This window comes from Cornus florida, unplaced genomic scaffold (genome assembly GCF_030987335.1).
Source record: "Cornus florida cultivar Cherokee Brave unplaced genomic scaffold, ASM3098733v1 CherokeeBrave_3.0.0_Hap2_Chr11, whole genome shotgun sequence".
NCBI classification, from domain to species: Eukaryota; Viridiplantae; Streptophyta; class Magnoliopsida; order Cornales; family Cornaceae; genus Cornus; species Cornus florida.
The window spans coordinates 79,700,029-79,714,697 of NW_026775581.1; the positions used below are offsets into that span (position 1 = coordinate 79,700,029).

The 14,669-nt window shown below is 34.2% G+C and overlaps 2 protein-coding genes across 2 annotated transcripts; both read right to left on the minus strand.

Moving 5' to 3' along the window:
• Positions 1–296: 296 nt before the first annotated feature.
• On the minus strand, positions 297–5,167 carry LOC132283300 (GTP-binding nuclear protein Ran-3). The gene is made up of 8 exons (XM_059785238.1): positions 5,048–5,167; positions 4,834–4,903; positions 4,306–4,362; positions 4,060–4,177; positions 1,540–1,629; positions 1,267–1,446; positions 1,105–1,182; positions 297–554 (listed from the first exon to the last, which is right to left on the minus strand). Exons 1-8 carry the CDS (start codon positions 5,048–5,050, stop codon positions 485–487), a joined length of 666 nt encoding a protein of 221 aa, XP_059641221.1. The 5' UTR covers positions 5,051–5,167; the 3' UTR covers positions 297–484.
• A 1,397-nt stretch (positions 5,168–6,564) lies between these two features.
• LOC132284669 (protein DUF642 L-GALACTONO-1,4-LACTONE-RESPONSIVE GENE 2-like) lies at positions 6,565–10,338 on the minus strand. Its single transcript, XM_059786793.1, has 3 exons — positions 10,173–10,338; positions 8,478–8,975; positions 6,565–7,517 (listed from the first exon to the last, which is right to left on the minus strand). Exons 1-3 carry the CDS (start codon positions 10,261–10,263, stop codon positions 6,979–6,981), a joined length of 1,128 nt encoding a protein of 375 aa, XP_059642776.1. The 5' UTR covers positions 10,264–10,338; the 3' UTR covers positions 6,565–6,978.
• Positions 10,339–14,669: the final 4,331 nt, after the last annotated feature.

Consider the following 14,669-nt stretch of genomic DNA (forward strand, 5'->3'; position numbering starts at 1 on the left):
CGGCTGCCCTAATATAAAACTGTTCAGTTCTGTAAAAGCTTAAAGTATTCTTAAAAGCATGTTCCACAATGATACAAGTTTTCGCAAATCTTCTTTCAGAAAAAAGTTTTACCCACCACCCGCTTGTTGGCTCAATAGTACCAACTGTACCATTACGAAGTTAGGGCTGATTTCTTAACCTCTAAAAAGAAATCACAAACAAAAACCACAAACCATTAAAAAAAATAAATATAAAAAAAATTGTATATTCTCTCTCACAAACAAAAACCACTATAGATCCAATAATAGTCCAAACCTCCATCATAAAATCAGAAATCCTCAATTGAAAAAAAGGGAAGGGGGGAATCAGCACAAATTCATCATAAGAAAGTCATGGTCGGAAATTCTTTTACACCAAACTTAAAGGGGAAAAAAACAGTTACATCAATGCATAACAAAGAAACTGAGACAACTATGACACAATTCTTCAACAAAAAAGACCGATCTACTCGAACGCATCGTCATCGTCATCAGGAAGAGGCTGACTCGCAGCTGCAGCAAGCTCAGCTTCATGCCTGTAGAAACAATTCAATAGTATAAGTACGAATGCATAGGTACAAAAACAAAATAAAGGAGAGGAGAAGCCTAGGGTTTCTAATGGCAAACTAGCAAACTAAGATTAATGGACTGTTCACGTGATGGAAACAATTAACAATGAACCACAACAGCCACTGAAGTTCAGAATTCATTAGGCTTAGATCACTAAACCATTTACTTAGCAATTTTCAAACGGGATATTCCCCTTTGGAGAAGCTAAGGCAGGCCTCAAACACAAATTCAAAATGCATCTCCAAATTTCACAGATCCCAACAATAAAGAAGAGAGTACTTCGACAAAGGTGCTCAACAGGCCATGAGGAAGGAAAAAAAGAAAAGAAAAAGGAGGAGGATATAACAACAATACTTCACTTTTAAAATTTCTCTAAAATCACATGCTAAGAAAAATAGCAGAAGAAAGCTGATTCTTAAGGGGGGTAAACTTTTTCAAATTTTAAAATCAAACACACACACACACACACACACACACAGAAGAGAGAAAGATTCTTGAATGTAAGAAGAAGCTTACTGTTGCTGTGCAGCCATATCAATGTGCACTTCTGGAGGAGCAAGGGCAGGAGACTCCACAAAATGCAAATTTGGATCCCTGGAATACCAACCCAAAAAAGGTCGAATAATTACAATTGCATTGTGCAAAACTAAGTGTGTGAATGAAATTATTGGTCCCTACCCTGCAAGTTTTCTGGCAAGATACAGGAAAGGCTTCTCAAAATTGTAATTGCTCTTTGCAGATATCTCATAGTACTGCAAATTCTTTTTCCTGTGGAAGGTAACCTGCTTTGCTTTCACTTGCCGATTCTTCACATCAACTTTGTTTCCACAAAGTACAATTGGGATATTCTCACACACCCTGTGATTTGCAACATAAAGTATTCAAAATATTTCAATACTTAAGTCATAATGATCCACTCAGAAAATAACAGGATTGGATTTCTTGACTCACCGGCAAAGATCCCGGTGCCACGTTGGAACATTCTTGTATGTCAATCGGGCAGTAACATCAAACATGATGATGGCACATTGGCCATGTATGCTGCGTATAATACAATTTTTAGCACAATACTTGAATAACCGAGACAAAAACAAGTATTAAAAGAGAATAAAAAAGCATTCAAAAAAACCATATGAGTGAAATTATGTGCGTCAAATAAATAAGTATTCAAAAAATTATATTAAAAAGATAAAAAAAAAAAAAGTATGAGAAGTGAAAGGTAGATGTGCATCATAAATTACCCTACTCGCCAACGAAAATCATTGTGGACTACTTTCAAGCATGTACCAATCAAGGATGTCAATACTTTCTTTACTTTCATTTTAGAGAAATCAATTTTTTTTTTTTCCGGAAACAAATTATATAAAATAATAAGTTAACAGGAATTCAACAATTGCACCAATGAAGAAGGGAGTGGGCGAGCAAAACTACAATACCCCCACTGAGATTCAAACCAGACACTACAAACTCAAATCCTAAAATCTAAAATTCCAGAGAAAGCAATTATTACCATCAGGTTTCATCAGGCAACATTCAGGGTGAGAAATTATAATATCTAGGTTATATTCAATCTGGCCAAAACAGTATTATTTTATGAAGACAGAGACCTTGCACCATCACTGGGAATTGTAAATGTAATCATAACAAGGCTTCGAGCATATAAAAGTGCATAGACAACCTAAATCTCGCCTACAAGGGGGCGTTGGGAGGCGAAGATTATAGATATACTATCTTCATGCCTGTCAACTTGAGTTTTCACCATTGCTACAAGCATATTGGGTTCAAAATAAAACAGAAACAGAACATTAGAAAAAACCTCTTATAAGTATCTTTTAATTTGTAGAATAATACACAATCACATCACAAGAGCATAATCTAACGTATTGCATGGAAATAGTGGATATAAAGATATCTATCTATCTATCTATCTATCTATCTATCTATATATATATATATATATATATAGTTACTAAAACAATATATGTGTACAGTTAGACAATATAAATCCTTCAATCGCAAAAAATAGTCCATCTTTCCTTTTTTCTAGATGTCCCCAGTCCCCACAATAGATATCTACTTTGAAAAGTCCAACATACAAATTGATGCAAATTTTCCAACTTGCAGTTTCAAACTGGAGGTTAGTGTATTAAGCACAAACTAATTTGAAAGCAATGGCTGGTTATAGAATTTTTTGAATTTCAGTTGAGTCTAATGGCAATAAGTGCTTTTTTCCCTTACGAAGCTGGAATTTCCAAAATGTACTTCTAATTTGGGACAGAAGCTGTATTATCTAAGGTAAGAGAATAGAAACACCCTTAAGAAAAGCAAATGCTAAAATTAATGACCAGCAAGGAGAAGAGGAGAGACTACTTTTGTAGTGCCTATTTGTAAACTATTACATGGTTGCATTACTAAAATGTTATAAAAGAAGAAAACGGTGGAGATATCATATATGTACAATAAAGAAAATAAATGCCAAATTTCATGGCGCCCGCTATACATAACAGACAAAATTGTAGTTTCCGTGACCTAATGATGAAAAAGGAATCAGTAGGCAACAATTGTCCAATCTATGTAAAATATCTGAAAGAAAATCATATCCCACACTAAGCCCTGCATGATCCTTGCTTTATTCTAAGCCATGCATGATCCCTGCTTTATTCTGGTAATTTGAAGTCATCAGTCAAGTTTTTTTAAAAAAAAAAAACTATGAGGATTTTTTTTTTTTTTTTATGCGTGTAGGTTTTAGCAAGGTCCAAAAGAGAAAACCCAATAACGAATCTACTAAAAAGCATTGTAATGTTTAAATAAAAGGTTAAAAGAAAAAAAGGAAATAGATCAAATATTATAGTTGTTTAAAGTTACATAGTGTGGGTCACATAATTAGCGTAAATATACAAGTGTTCAATGCTCTAACACAAAAGTATTAGTATTCTTTCCAAGATCATATGAAGAGTAGGAAAATGAGCAAAAGAATATATAATTTGCAACACAACAAAACAAACCAACACAGCTACAATCTTCATATCTCTACCTACTTATGAAGGTTCGATGAAAAAGGAACCCATTCATCAAATAACATACTAGAAAAACTTATGAATCCGAAATGCTAGACAGAAATATCTTCTAATATATCTTATAACAATATGCTAACTTAGAATTTGGCAACATACTCCTGACTCTTAACAACTTTGTAGCATTCCAGGAAATGTAATTTAGTTTAAGTTGAAACGACAAAGAACTAAAAGTGATACGCTCCTGGCACGGACATAGAGTTTTGATTATTTAATAGACATAAAAATAATGACATAGTACAAAATAAAATTAAAAGCTCCAAATAAAACTCTTCCAAACTCAATGTAGTAGTCAATCAGATGTGGCGAACTATTCATTTAATTCAAGAAAGGAAATTGACTATACAAAGAACTTGCTGCCAAAAGACATATAAATAACACAAACTTAATAACTTACTAGTAACCATCCCTAAGGCCACCAAATTTTTCCTGCCCAGCTGTGTCCCAGCAATAAAACCGAATTTTCCCGCAGTTTGTGAAGAAATCCAAAGGATGGACTTCCACCCCAATAGTGGCTACTCGAGATTATATAGAAGATAATTAGGATAATCAGTTTCAAACAAAAAATTTGAAAAGCGCATCAACTAAGAAAACGCTAACTTAAAAACAAAGGGAAAAGAAAATGAACTATTTTCAGACTTACGTTCGTATTTCTTCTCAAATTCACCAGTAAGATGCCTCTTCACAAATGTGGTTTTACCTACATCATGCAAAACCTTAAATACATAAGTCTACAATTATAAATCAATTATGAATTGGTAAATCGAAGTAAAATCCAATATAATCACTTGTACTAAAATCCCTACCACATGTAACAGAAACGAAAAATACACAACTCAGAATATCCTAAACAACAAAAACAAAACCCTAAAGATGAAATAATTAGACCAATAACCGGTCCTCAAAGAAATAATGTAGCACAGCTTCAAAACAGCAAACCTTAAAATTTTCTAGATTATTATGTTATTTTCGAGCACCAGAAAAAAAAAAAAAAAAGTTCTCGTATCAAATTGGGTAACCCATTAGTTTAGTGAATCAATGTTCTGTTTGTTCATGTAAAGATTCGACCTTTGATCATTACTTTCCCAGATTTTTCTAGCAGCCAAACACAATACAATGATAAAATAAAATGAAATAAAAAACCCTAATTTTTTTTTTTTTAAAAAAATACCTGTTCCACCATCACCAACAATTACAAGTTTGAAACTCGGATAATCAACAGTTTGCTGATTGGGCAAAGCCTGCAAAACAAAAATCCAAAACGAAATCAATCAAAACCCAAAAGAAAAAGTAATGAAAATCAAGGAGATAAATTAGAGAAAGCGAGGGGAAATGAAATCTACAGAGTGAGACTAAGAAATAAAGAGAACGCATGAAAGACTTACCATTGATTGGCTTCAAGTGTTCGAACAGTTTAGAAAGAGCAAGTGATAGAGAATGTAATGTGGGGAGAGAGAGAGAGAGAGAGAGAGACGAGAGTTTTGAGAATATATATAGTAGGTTTTAAGAAGGTTTCCCAAGTGATGTAGCTTTAAGGTAACGCGACTCTTTGGTCCGTCCGATGAAATCAAATACTCTTATCAGTAATAAATCACGTGCACCTGTAGATAGAGAGAGTTAATGAGAAAATATATGACAATATGTCATTTAATTAAAATTATTGTACTTTTTTTATCTTACTTTTTCATTTTTGTCCGGGACAAAAAGAATATCACTTATAAGCTGATTGATTCCATTAGGTGGAATTTTGTTCAGTTGCGTTGTCTCCGCGCTTATATAAGAAAGTATTTTTTTTAATATAGTTAAAAATTAAAATATTTTAGATAATTAAATTTTTTTTAGACAATCAATCTCTCTTAATTTTTTATTTTTATAAATATAGATTTTATTTCTTGTAGAAGAAGAGTCATGTAAATAAATGTATTTAGTTTAGGACTACGTGCGTTGCTCATTTGGCATCACTACCATTAGGCATTTTAGTATTACAAATATTCTACTTCAAATACAAATTACTGATCATTAAATATGTTTAAATTATTTCTAATTTAGTGTTAAATAAAAATATTAATATAAATAAACAAAAAAATATGATAATAAAGAATAATTCAGAACAATTAATCTTCAAAGATATAATTATTGAAAGTCCAACAAATTTCAGCAAACACACTCACCCTATATATATATAGAGAGAGAGAGGGGTTAGTGGGGTGTTATACCATCTAGGTTAGTGGTAACCTATAAGTCTGTATAATTCTTTTAAATGAATGTGACTCTTACGCTCTTTGGCACTCCAAGCATGTTCTTACTTTCGATTCCACTATGTTTGACTTAGATTTTGTTACTTTTACGTTTTCGATCTCGGATTTGCTGCCGCTCCCGCTCCCATATCTGTTCTGTGTGACTTAAGTGGTAACTCGTAATACACATATTTATTAATGTGTGGATAATAGAGTAAAATAAGTAATAACAACTCTTTTAGCAACATTACCAAACACTTACATGCCTTTTATTGAATTATAGTTAAAGCAAGAAACAGATTCCACACAAGAGGGCTGAAGGAAATCTCCATATTCTATTGTTATAATCTAAAGACAAGAATTTTGCTTGAACTCAAAACTTTATGCTTGGATGTACCATCATCACTTTATGTGCCATTTTAGCGTCTTAAGTTAGAATTTCTTGAATTTGTTGGGGAGCCAAACTTCTTGTTTGTTTTTGTTTCAAATAGATTGAGGCTATGTTTGATTATTTGGAATTAGAACTTTAAAATTAAAATTAGTGAAATTGAAAAAAAACAACTCAGAAAATTGAATTATAATTTTCTCAAATTCCATCAATTTCATGCAACCGAATACAACCAGAAAGAATTCGAACATAAGATCAAGGAAAGATACCACACCCATAAAGCAACAAAATTTCATATTCCCCTTGTACGTACACATACAAAGCTTAGTACAACATAATAGAACAGAGTAACTTCTCTTCTCTAAACTTGGATAGGTTTTGCAGCTTTGGCTCATATCTTTCACCTCTAATCCATTGAATCTTGAATAAACTCCAATGCTCTCATTTCTCTCGCTAAAAGTACATAAACCACTCAATAACACCACACTAGTATATTATATATACCATCATGACATTAGTATATGAAAAATATGTTTATAGTAGATATGCTAAATTTAAAACTCACACTCCTTCCTGCTTGTTTTCATCTCATGCTCGAGCGCATTAATCGAATACATATATCAAAAGGCTAAAAATGTTCTTGATGTGATCAGCGAAACACTTTCGACTGCATAACTTGTGGCTACTAACTTCACACCAATCTTCGTGGTTTGCGAACGCTGAGCAGCTTCACATCATCAACAACGGGACCACACAGGGAAGAGAAGTCGTCGCTTCTCATGGTGTAGAACGTGCTAAGGAACATGATTCGAGTCCTCGTTGAGGCAGCAACAAACCGAAGGACAGCGCGCTTGTAGCCCCCTTTGCCCTTGGATTCGTAGGGGACCTTGATGGTGTCTTTGCCGGCAAATGCCTCAACAATCATGGACCCTTCGCAAGAGTTGCTAGCGTCTCCCACCGCGAAGAAGAGGTCATAAGTCTTTCCGGGGATGGTTCGTGTTACTTGAGCAATGGCACTTTCTTTTCCCGCCACAAGCTCAACCGCTCTCTTGCCCTGAGGCACCGAGAAGTGGCCGGAGTCTATGTATTTGACAGCTTTCAGAGATTCAACCATCCAACCGGGTAGCGGAGAGTGGTCATCCTCGATGTTTGGAGGGATAAGGACACCCCAAGATGTGTTTGGAAACACATACGGTCCTTCTTCAAAACCGCCATTTTTTAGTATGTTCTCTGTACAAATAGCAAAAAGTACCAAGTCAATAATGAAAGACAAAACAGTCCCTACTGTCTTCAATGTCATGAAAAATATTAAAGTTTGGAGTCTCTCTCAAACCTAAATGTGAAATGGTGCGTGAGGGTATCATTAACTCAATGTTGAAACGATTTTAGACATACATTAGGAGTTGGACATTGACAGACAGAAACAATGTAATAAAATGTGTATGTGACAACTTTGCATTCATTGAACATATATAATCTTCAAGTGCTGTCTTATCAAATACCATTAATTCTATTTATTTTGTGCATAATTTCAAAATAAAAAATGTGTGTATATATATATATATCGATAAACATACAGGAATGCATACAATTTGCATTCTAGAGCAACATTCATTAAAAAAATGGCCCAACTGTAGGAGAAGATGATGATATGATTGAGGACACAAATGCAAATTAATAAAATGACATTACAATCAATGTCAACATTAATTTATTCAATTGATTTATGCAATATAAATCAATTATAAGTAGTGTTGTAATTATATTTATCAAAATTATAACATATATGAAAGATCGACCATGCAATTTAAGCAACTATATCAAACGCCAGAGAAGAACATTTTTGCCTAGTATAAATGATGGATACATTCAACCTACCTCCATAGAGGTCCATGATGAACCACAACTTGGGAAGTAGTGGTCCAAAGGACCATACATTATGGTCACTTTGTTTCTTACATATGCATGCACTTGTGTAAAAGAATATATATTTGTACACAGAGAACCAAGTAGACGCTAAATGGTGTGTGAAAGTCATTAACTCAATGTCGAAACAATTTTAGACATACATTAGGAGATGGACATTGACAGACAGAATTTTATGTTTTTATAACTATTTAATAATAATAATAAAAAAAAAAAACTGAACCAAGTAGACCCTAAATAAAATAATAATTCGGGATAACTTACTATTAGTGGCTCTAGGTGGATATAGAGATCTGAACGCAATTGAATCGATAAGTGGTCCACAAGCGGGATCCTCCTCTACGCCTGGATTATGAATGACAATATCTATGACATCGAAGTCGGCTTGGAAGGCCCAAGCATATGAGTCCCATCCATTGCTACTATACAAAGTTTGCATCGGTAGAACACCGGAGTCCGGTGCCACGGACACGTTTAGCCACTCCTCCTGAGCGCACGTGCGCGCCGCGCTGAAAGTAATGGAATAGTACATTCCCTTCGTTACTCTCACTTTTTGCGTTATGTAAGCCTCGTTGCCTAGCCTAACAGCAAAGGCTCCCTCCGGAACCACCAGCAACATGTCACCTTGCTTTTGTCCCGCTTTTATGTACTCCACGAAGCCGGATATCTCCCATTCCGGTATGGCATTGTGTCTCAGCACCTCCGTGCCGTTCATGTCCGAGGGCTTGGGACCATACTCGAAGTTGCCATTTGGTAATAATCCTGTAACATGAAGGGTAAAATTGGAATTTCATTTTACACTGAGACGAGACCCTGCTGCAGTCAAGGGGGCATAACATGCCTATTGTAACAGAATAACATAAGCATTCCAAGAGAGGTGGCGTTTCAAAAATCGTCAAATGACAAAATTACCCTTGCTTTCAACTCTATTTACAAGAAGTATAAGAACATGAGGACATTTATGAGAATGACTATTAGTTGTGACATAAGAGTAAATGAACTGAAGCATATTCATGAGAATGACTATTAGTTGTGCTATGGGAGTGAATGAGCTAACACAACAAGAGGCAAATTTAGCTGTAAGGACAAAATTAACCCTGTGTTGTACTTCTCTCAGTAAACTGGTTGAACAATGGACACGGTTTTTTTTTTTTTTTGGCTTCTCTATGTTATTGAGCAACTGTGTGACTGTGACCTATCAAATGGGTGTTAAAGAAACATAAATTACTATGAGTCTCTCCACCAATTACGAATTCACGCATAAAAAAACTTGAATTTCAAAACATGTAATAATTTTTTACTAGTAGTAAAACAATACAACCATGTGGACATTAATTGACAGTTTGAAAAGTTCATTTCACATGGGTTTATAGAATTTGTCAAGAGTCACATGGCCTATGACATTAAAGTTTGACAAGTGGAATGTCAGCATCTGCACAGTAAATTGTTGCATAATCACAAAATGACATTTTTACCCCTCAACACATCTACTTGGCCACCTCTGAACTCTGAAACTCCCTCATAAATGACTATATGGACAAATTTCGACAACTTGGGCAACATCATTGCCTGTCACCACCGACCTAGTCCAGTTTTTAACTTAGTTTAAATGTTTGAATCCCAACAAAGGGTCATAGGATTCAAAAGCTAATTATGGACAGATAGGACAGCCATACAGATTGCAATTAAGATACAGGATTAAGGGTGTTTTGGTCCTTATATCATGCAAGCTTCCATAACCCAATGGTCACTGTACTATTGGCGCCATAACCCAATGGTCACAACACAATAAATAAATATAACCAAATTCTGAATGAGAAATGAGGGGTTCATAACTTCATATATATGTTCTATGGAGTGAAAAAAGTAGTGAGAGATTGAAGAGAGAGAAACAATCAAGCTAATAAATAGAGTCACATTTCAGTGCCATTTGCCAAAAGAAAAGGAGAAGACTCTTACCATCAATAAGGGCCAAGGAGACTTGGCAAGTAGTGCACAGTAACACACACACTACTATGGCCACTTTCATTGTAAAATCAACTCTCTCCATTTTTGTAGAGATACAATATATATATATATATAGAGAGAGAGAGAGAGAGAGAGAGAGGAGGAGGTGGTGAGGGAGGGGAAGTGAGATGAATTGAGTAGAAAGGGGTGTGCAGCAGCTTTTATGCATGTCAAGCTCAAGAAAAGCCATTGGACTTCAAGATTATAACATTAATGCCACATGGGATTTTGGAATGACTAGTTTGTCCTTTTGAACTTATTTATTTATATTTTGAAAGGAACTTTTGAGTTATTTGTCATCATCTATATTGGAAAATCTATTCTCGTCGGAGTTCGAAGACAAAAGCTGTTTAGAATCACATGGCTTCGCACCTTAGGCTGTTGCAAAGCATGTATCACCACTGTTTTTGGCTTTAACCTTTTCTTAGAGTCTGTTATAGGGGTACTTTTGTCATTTAGTCATTGACATAATCATCCAATTGTCTCCAAATTATTTGTTAACTGAACTTTGCAAATTCAATTGATAATTCAAAGGGGATTACAAATTAGTCGCTTAATTCACACTAGTGTGTGTGTGTGTATATATATATATAAGTAGTGTGTGTGTGTGTGTGTGTGTGTGTGTATATATAAGTGATTAGATCAACCAAAAAAATGAAAACATTAATTGGAAATGTCAAATAGTATTGAAGCACAGCATACCATGTGCATTATGTGAATGATGGTGCTGCTTAATTATGCTCGAGTTTATCATCTCTAATTAGTTTCCTAGTTGATTTGATTTAGTGTACTTGTAAGAATAAACCACGGCCGTGTTGTATTAGTTAAGGTTTCAAGATTTGTGATTTTTAATGACTAGATATGCTTAGTGTAATTGTGATTGTTGGGACAGCATAATTTAGTTAGTAAGTTTGTGGAGTTCACTGTAAAATTCACAGAATTCGAAAATTGAGCTTGCATAGCCATGACAGATGTCATTCGAGTGGTGTGCATGATTAATCATTGTATCCACATTTGTGATTCTATGATCAACATAATAATTTGATATGTTTATATGTGTGTGTATATATATATATATGATTTCATGATCAATTAAATAAAGTCAAAAGGTATATTATGCTTCCCAAATTTTGTTATTTGTGGTTGAGGTGGCAAAGTCCAGCACAAAGTTTCTTTTTTCACTGACCCTACCATTCTGGTCTATTTAGGTCGGCATCTTTGCGAAAATTAAAAGAAAAAGGGTCAGGCCCAATATTAGCGGGCTCTTTTATTTTCCTAATTAATATTTCTTTTGTTTCAAAATAAACGTCGTGTTTTTTTTTTATCTGTTTCAAAATAATTGTCTATTTTTTTTTTTTTCAAACAATATATTTCACCTTTAAATTTTAAATTTTAAACTTGAATATTCAAAACATAAAATGGCAATTTAATAACTTTCTAATAAGACAATGCATGTTCCACATGTCCCCTTAAAAATTACTATTATCCACAAGTGACACTTAAATTGAAAAGAAGGGAGTACAATTTATAACAAAATTAAACATTTTAAAATTTCATTATTATATTGATAAATTTCACCATTTAAAATGGTTAAATTTAAAATTAAATATGGAGGTTGCACCGAAAATATATATATATATATATATATATACATACCGAATTAAATTTTGATTCGTGATGACACTTATTAGGGCTATGTTAATTGTACCAAAGGTGCGTGTGTTGACATTTTGACAATCGGTTCATCTCATTGACAACTCAAGATGTCAATATTAGATGAAAATGGATACTGACAAGCACAATCATTTTTAAAGTTGTCACTCTTTAGTAAGGCCAAATAAGGAACGTCATAGACTTGTTAGGTACAACTCTCCATGGGTAGAATTTGAACCAGTCCCACTAAAATTAATGACATATCTCACTAAAGAAAAAACAAGGGCACCCTTTTTTAACATAAAACTTGCAATATTCCTACTAACCCTAGATTTCTGTTTCTCACTGTTCTTATCCAAATTAAACTTTTGCTTCTTGGACTACAATAAATTGCTAATTAATACAATGGATCACTACTAATTCACTATCACAAATATAACCCAATTTAAAGAATTTTTATATCACGACTTTAAACTATAAACTAATAAAGGGATTGTGGTGTCTCCAGAGGCACAGTGACGTTGATAGGGATCCAGGAGATAAGTTTTTGAAGTTTCGCTTTCGAACTGTACTCCTGACTTGAATAGCGCGTGTGTTGTGGAGTCGATACACGTACTCTAAGAAAAAATAAATAATAAAGGGATTGCCACTTGGAGGAAAGATAAGTCTAAGAAGAACATGAGACATAAAACAAATAGGTCTTGCTTTTTAAACTTTTCTCTATCAATTTTTGAACTCTTACCTTAAGGGTTGACTATACCAGCTAACTCTCAAGCCATAGAGGTCGGTTTCATTTTGCCTATCGATTTTGGTAATTTTCAAACCTAAACATGGAAATTTATTTATTTATTTTGACATGGACACACTCGTTTGAAGAGTGAGTGAGTGCTTCGCGATTCGATCCAAAATCTAAACTGTTAGATGGGCCTAACATCCAGTCCATATATCCATATATACCAATTCACTTTTTCATCTGAATTCGATGTGGGACAAGCTCTCCTTTGTTACGTTCTTCCCCACCCGAACTCATAATGCCCTCGCTGCGGTTTGGACCACCCTGCCTACTCAGGGTCCATACCTGACGCTTGGTATGACACCGAATCAAGGATTAAATCTGACTCTGATACCAACTATAATGGGTAGATACTTTGCAATTCAACCCAAAAATTTAAGCTGGTAGGTGACACTAATATCCAACCCATATATAAGCTTCCCTTTATTACACTAGACCACTAGTTGATACCCCTAAGCATCGGAGATTAACCAAGTTAGTTGTTCTACTAGTATGTTTATACGACATAGTGTAATCAATGGGTTTTTATATGAAATTATTTCTATTTGTTGGTGTTAGTGACTTTTCTATGTATTTTGGCTTTATCATGAGCTTGTTTGGAAACTGAGAAAAAAAACATGGCACGAGGGTTTTCGGGCCATACCATCGGATTGGGACCCACAAGAAGAGGCAGGTTGGAGGATGCATGAAAATCTATCTGACCTAATAAAAACCGAAGATCATGGCTTGCTTCATTGGTGAGGGGGAAGCACGTGGGCCTGTGGGAGTTTAAAATAAAGGCATGAGGTGGCCCGTCATATAACCTCAGCGTCATCTCTTCTCTCTCTCAACTGCATCTGCATCTGCAACTGCATGTGGACGTCCGAGCTCGGGCCGAATATCATGGGCCCACTGTCCTTCTCTTTTTGGATTCTTCTTGGCCCAAAACATAAATATGCACCATCCTAATTTACTATTTTACCCCACTTCGTTTTCAATTTTGGGGAAGGTTTATACACATGTCGGCCAAGACAATTTCTTTATAATTTCATTTATTTATTTTACTGCACGCCTTTAAACCAACTACTTTATTATTTAATCATGCAACACTTTTTTAATAAATATAATTTTATATATTTTTTTATTTTTTAATAAATTTTATATTATCAAATATACTTCCAATCACATATAAAAAAAAAATTACAATAAAAAAATTATTTTTGTTTTACATAAAAACGAAAGCACAAAACAAAAATAATTACAAACGGCTCTTGATTTAATAAAAATATGATGTCGATATGATGACTTTATATACTCTATGACACTTGTTAGAGAAAAACTTTATTTTATTTATTTTTTTAACAATTTAAAAAATAAAACAAATATAAATATAATATTAGAAAAAATAACAAATTTAATCTGAATATGGTAATAACAATAAATACGAAATTAAACAAAAGTTACTATTTGTGAGGAGTACCTCTTAAAATAATAATAAATAATAGGATTAATTACAATGACACCCTCTGAGGTTTACCTTATTGACAGTCATATACAAATTAGCCCATTTTTGGACAATGACACCCCCTAAGCTTTGCTACCTTTGACAAAGACACTCATTGAGGGGCTGATATGTGATAAAATGACCTACGTGCCCTTTGACTTATGAAATGACACTTTTGAATAACAAAATTACTAAATTACCCATACTAATAAATTTGAAATGTCCAAAATAACCTCTCACATCTCTCTATGTATAAATATAAGCAATATATACATAGCCTGACATATATATATATATATATATATATATAGATATATATAAGCAGTGGCCCGACTATTTTTTACCGACAACTACCGACTCATCTACGTGGACAACCACGTTGCCATCTTCTCTCTCCGAAAGCCGTACAAGACCCACTAACAACTGATCGGTAAAAATGCGTCGGAACGGCGACACAACCGCAGACTGATCGAAGACCCAATAGCAACCGCCGATACACCCAATTTCCGTTGGGTTCTTC

What these genes read in the sequence shown, in the direction of transcription:
- LOC132283300 (XM_059785238.1), bottom strand. An exon ending in TGTTGGTGATGGTGGAACAG is followed by an intron (nt 4,363 to 4,833) that starts GTATTTTTTTAA and finishes TGCATGATGTAG; the next exon opens with GTAAAACCACATTTGTGAAG. An exon ending in GGCCTTAGGGATGGTTACTA is followed by an intron (nt 1,630 to 4,059) that starts GTAAGTTATTAA and finishes TATTATACGCAG; the next exon opens with CATACATGGCCAATGTGCCA.
- LOC132284669 (XM_059786793.1), bottom strand. Translation starts at nt 10,263, where the DNA reads ATGGAGAGAGTTGATTTTACAATGAAAGTGGCCATAGTAGTGTGTGTG. An exon ending in CTCCTTGGCCCTTATTGATG is followed by an intron (nt 8,976 to 10,172) that starts GTAAGAGTCTTC and finishes TTCATGTTACAG; the next exon opens with GATTATTACCAAATGGCAAC. An exon ending in TCCACCTAGAGCCACTAATA is followed by an intron (nt 7,518 to 8,477) that starts GTAAGTTATCCC and finishes CTATTTGTACAG; the next exon opens with AGAACATACTAAAAAATGGC.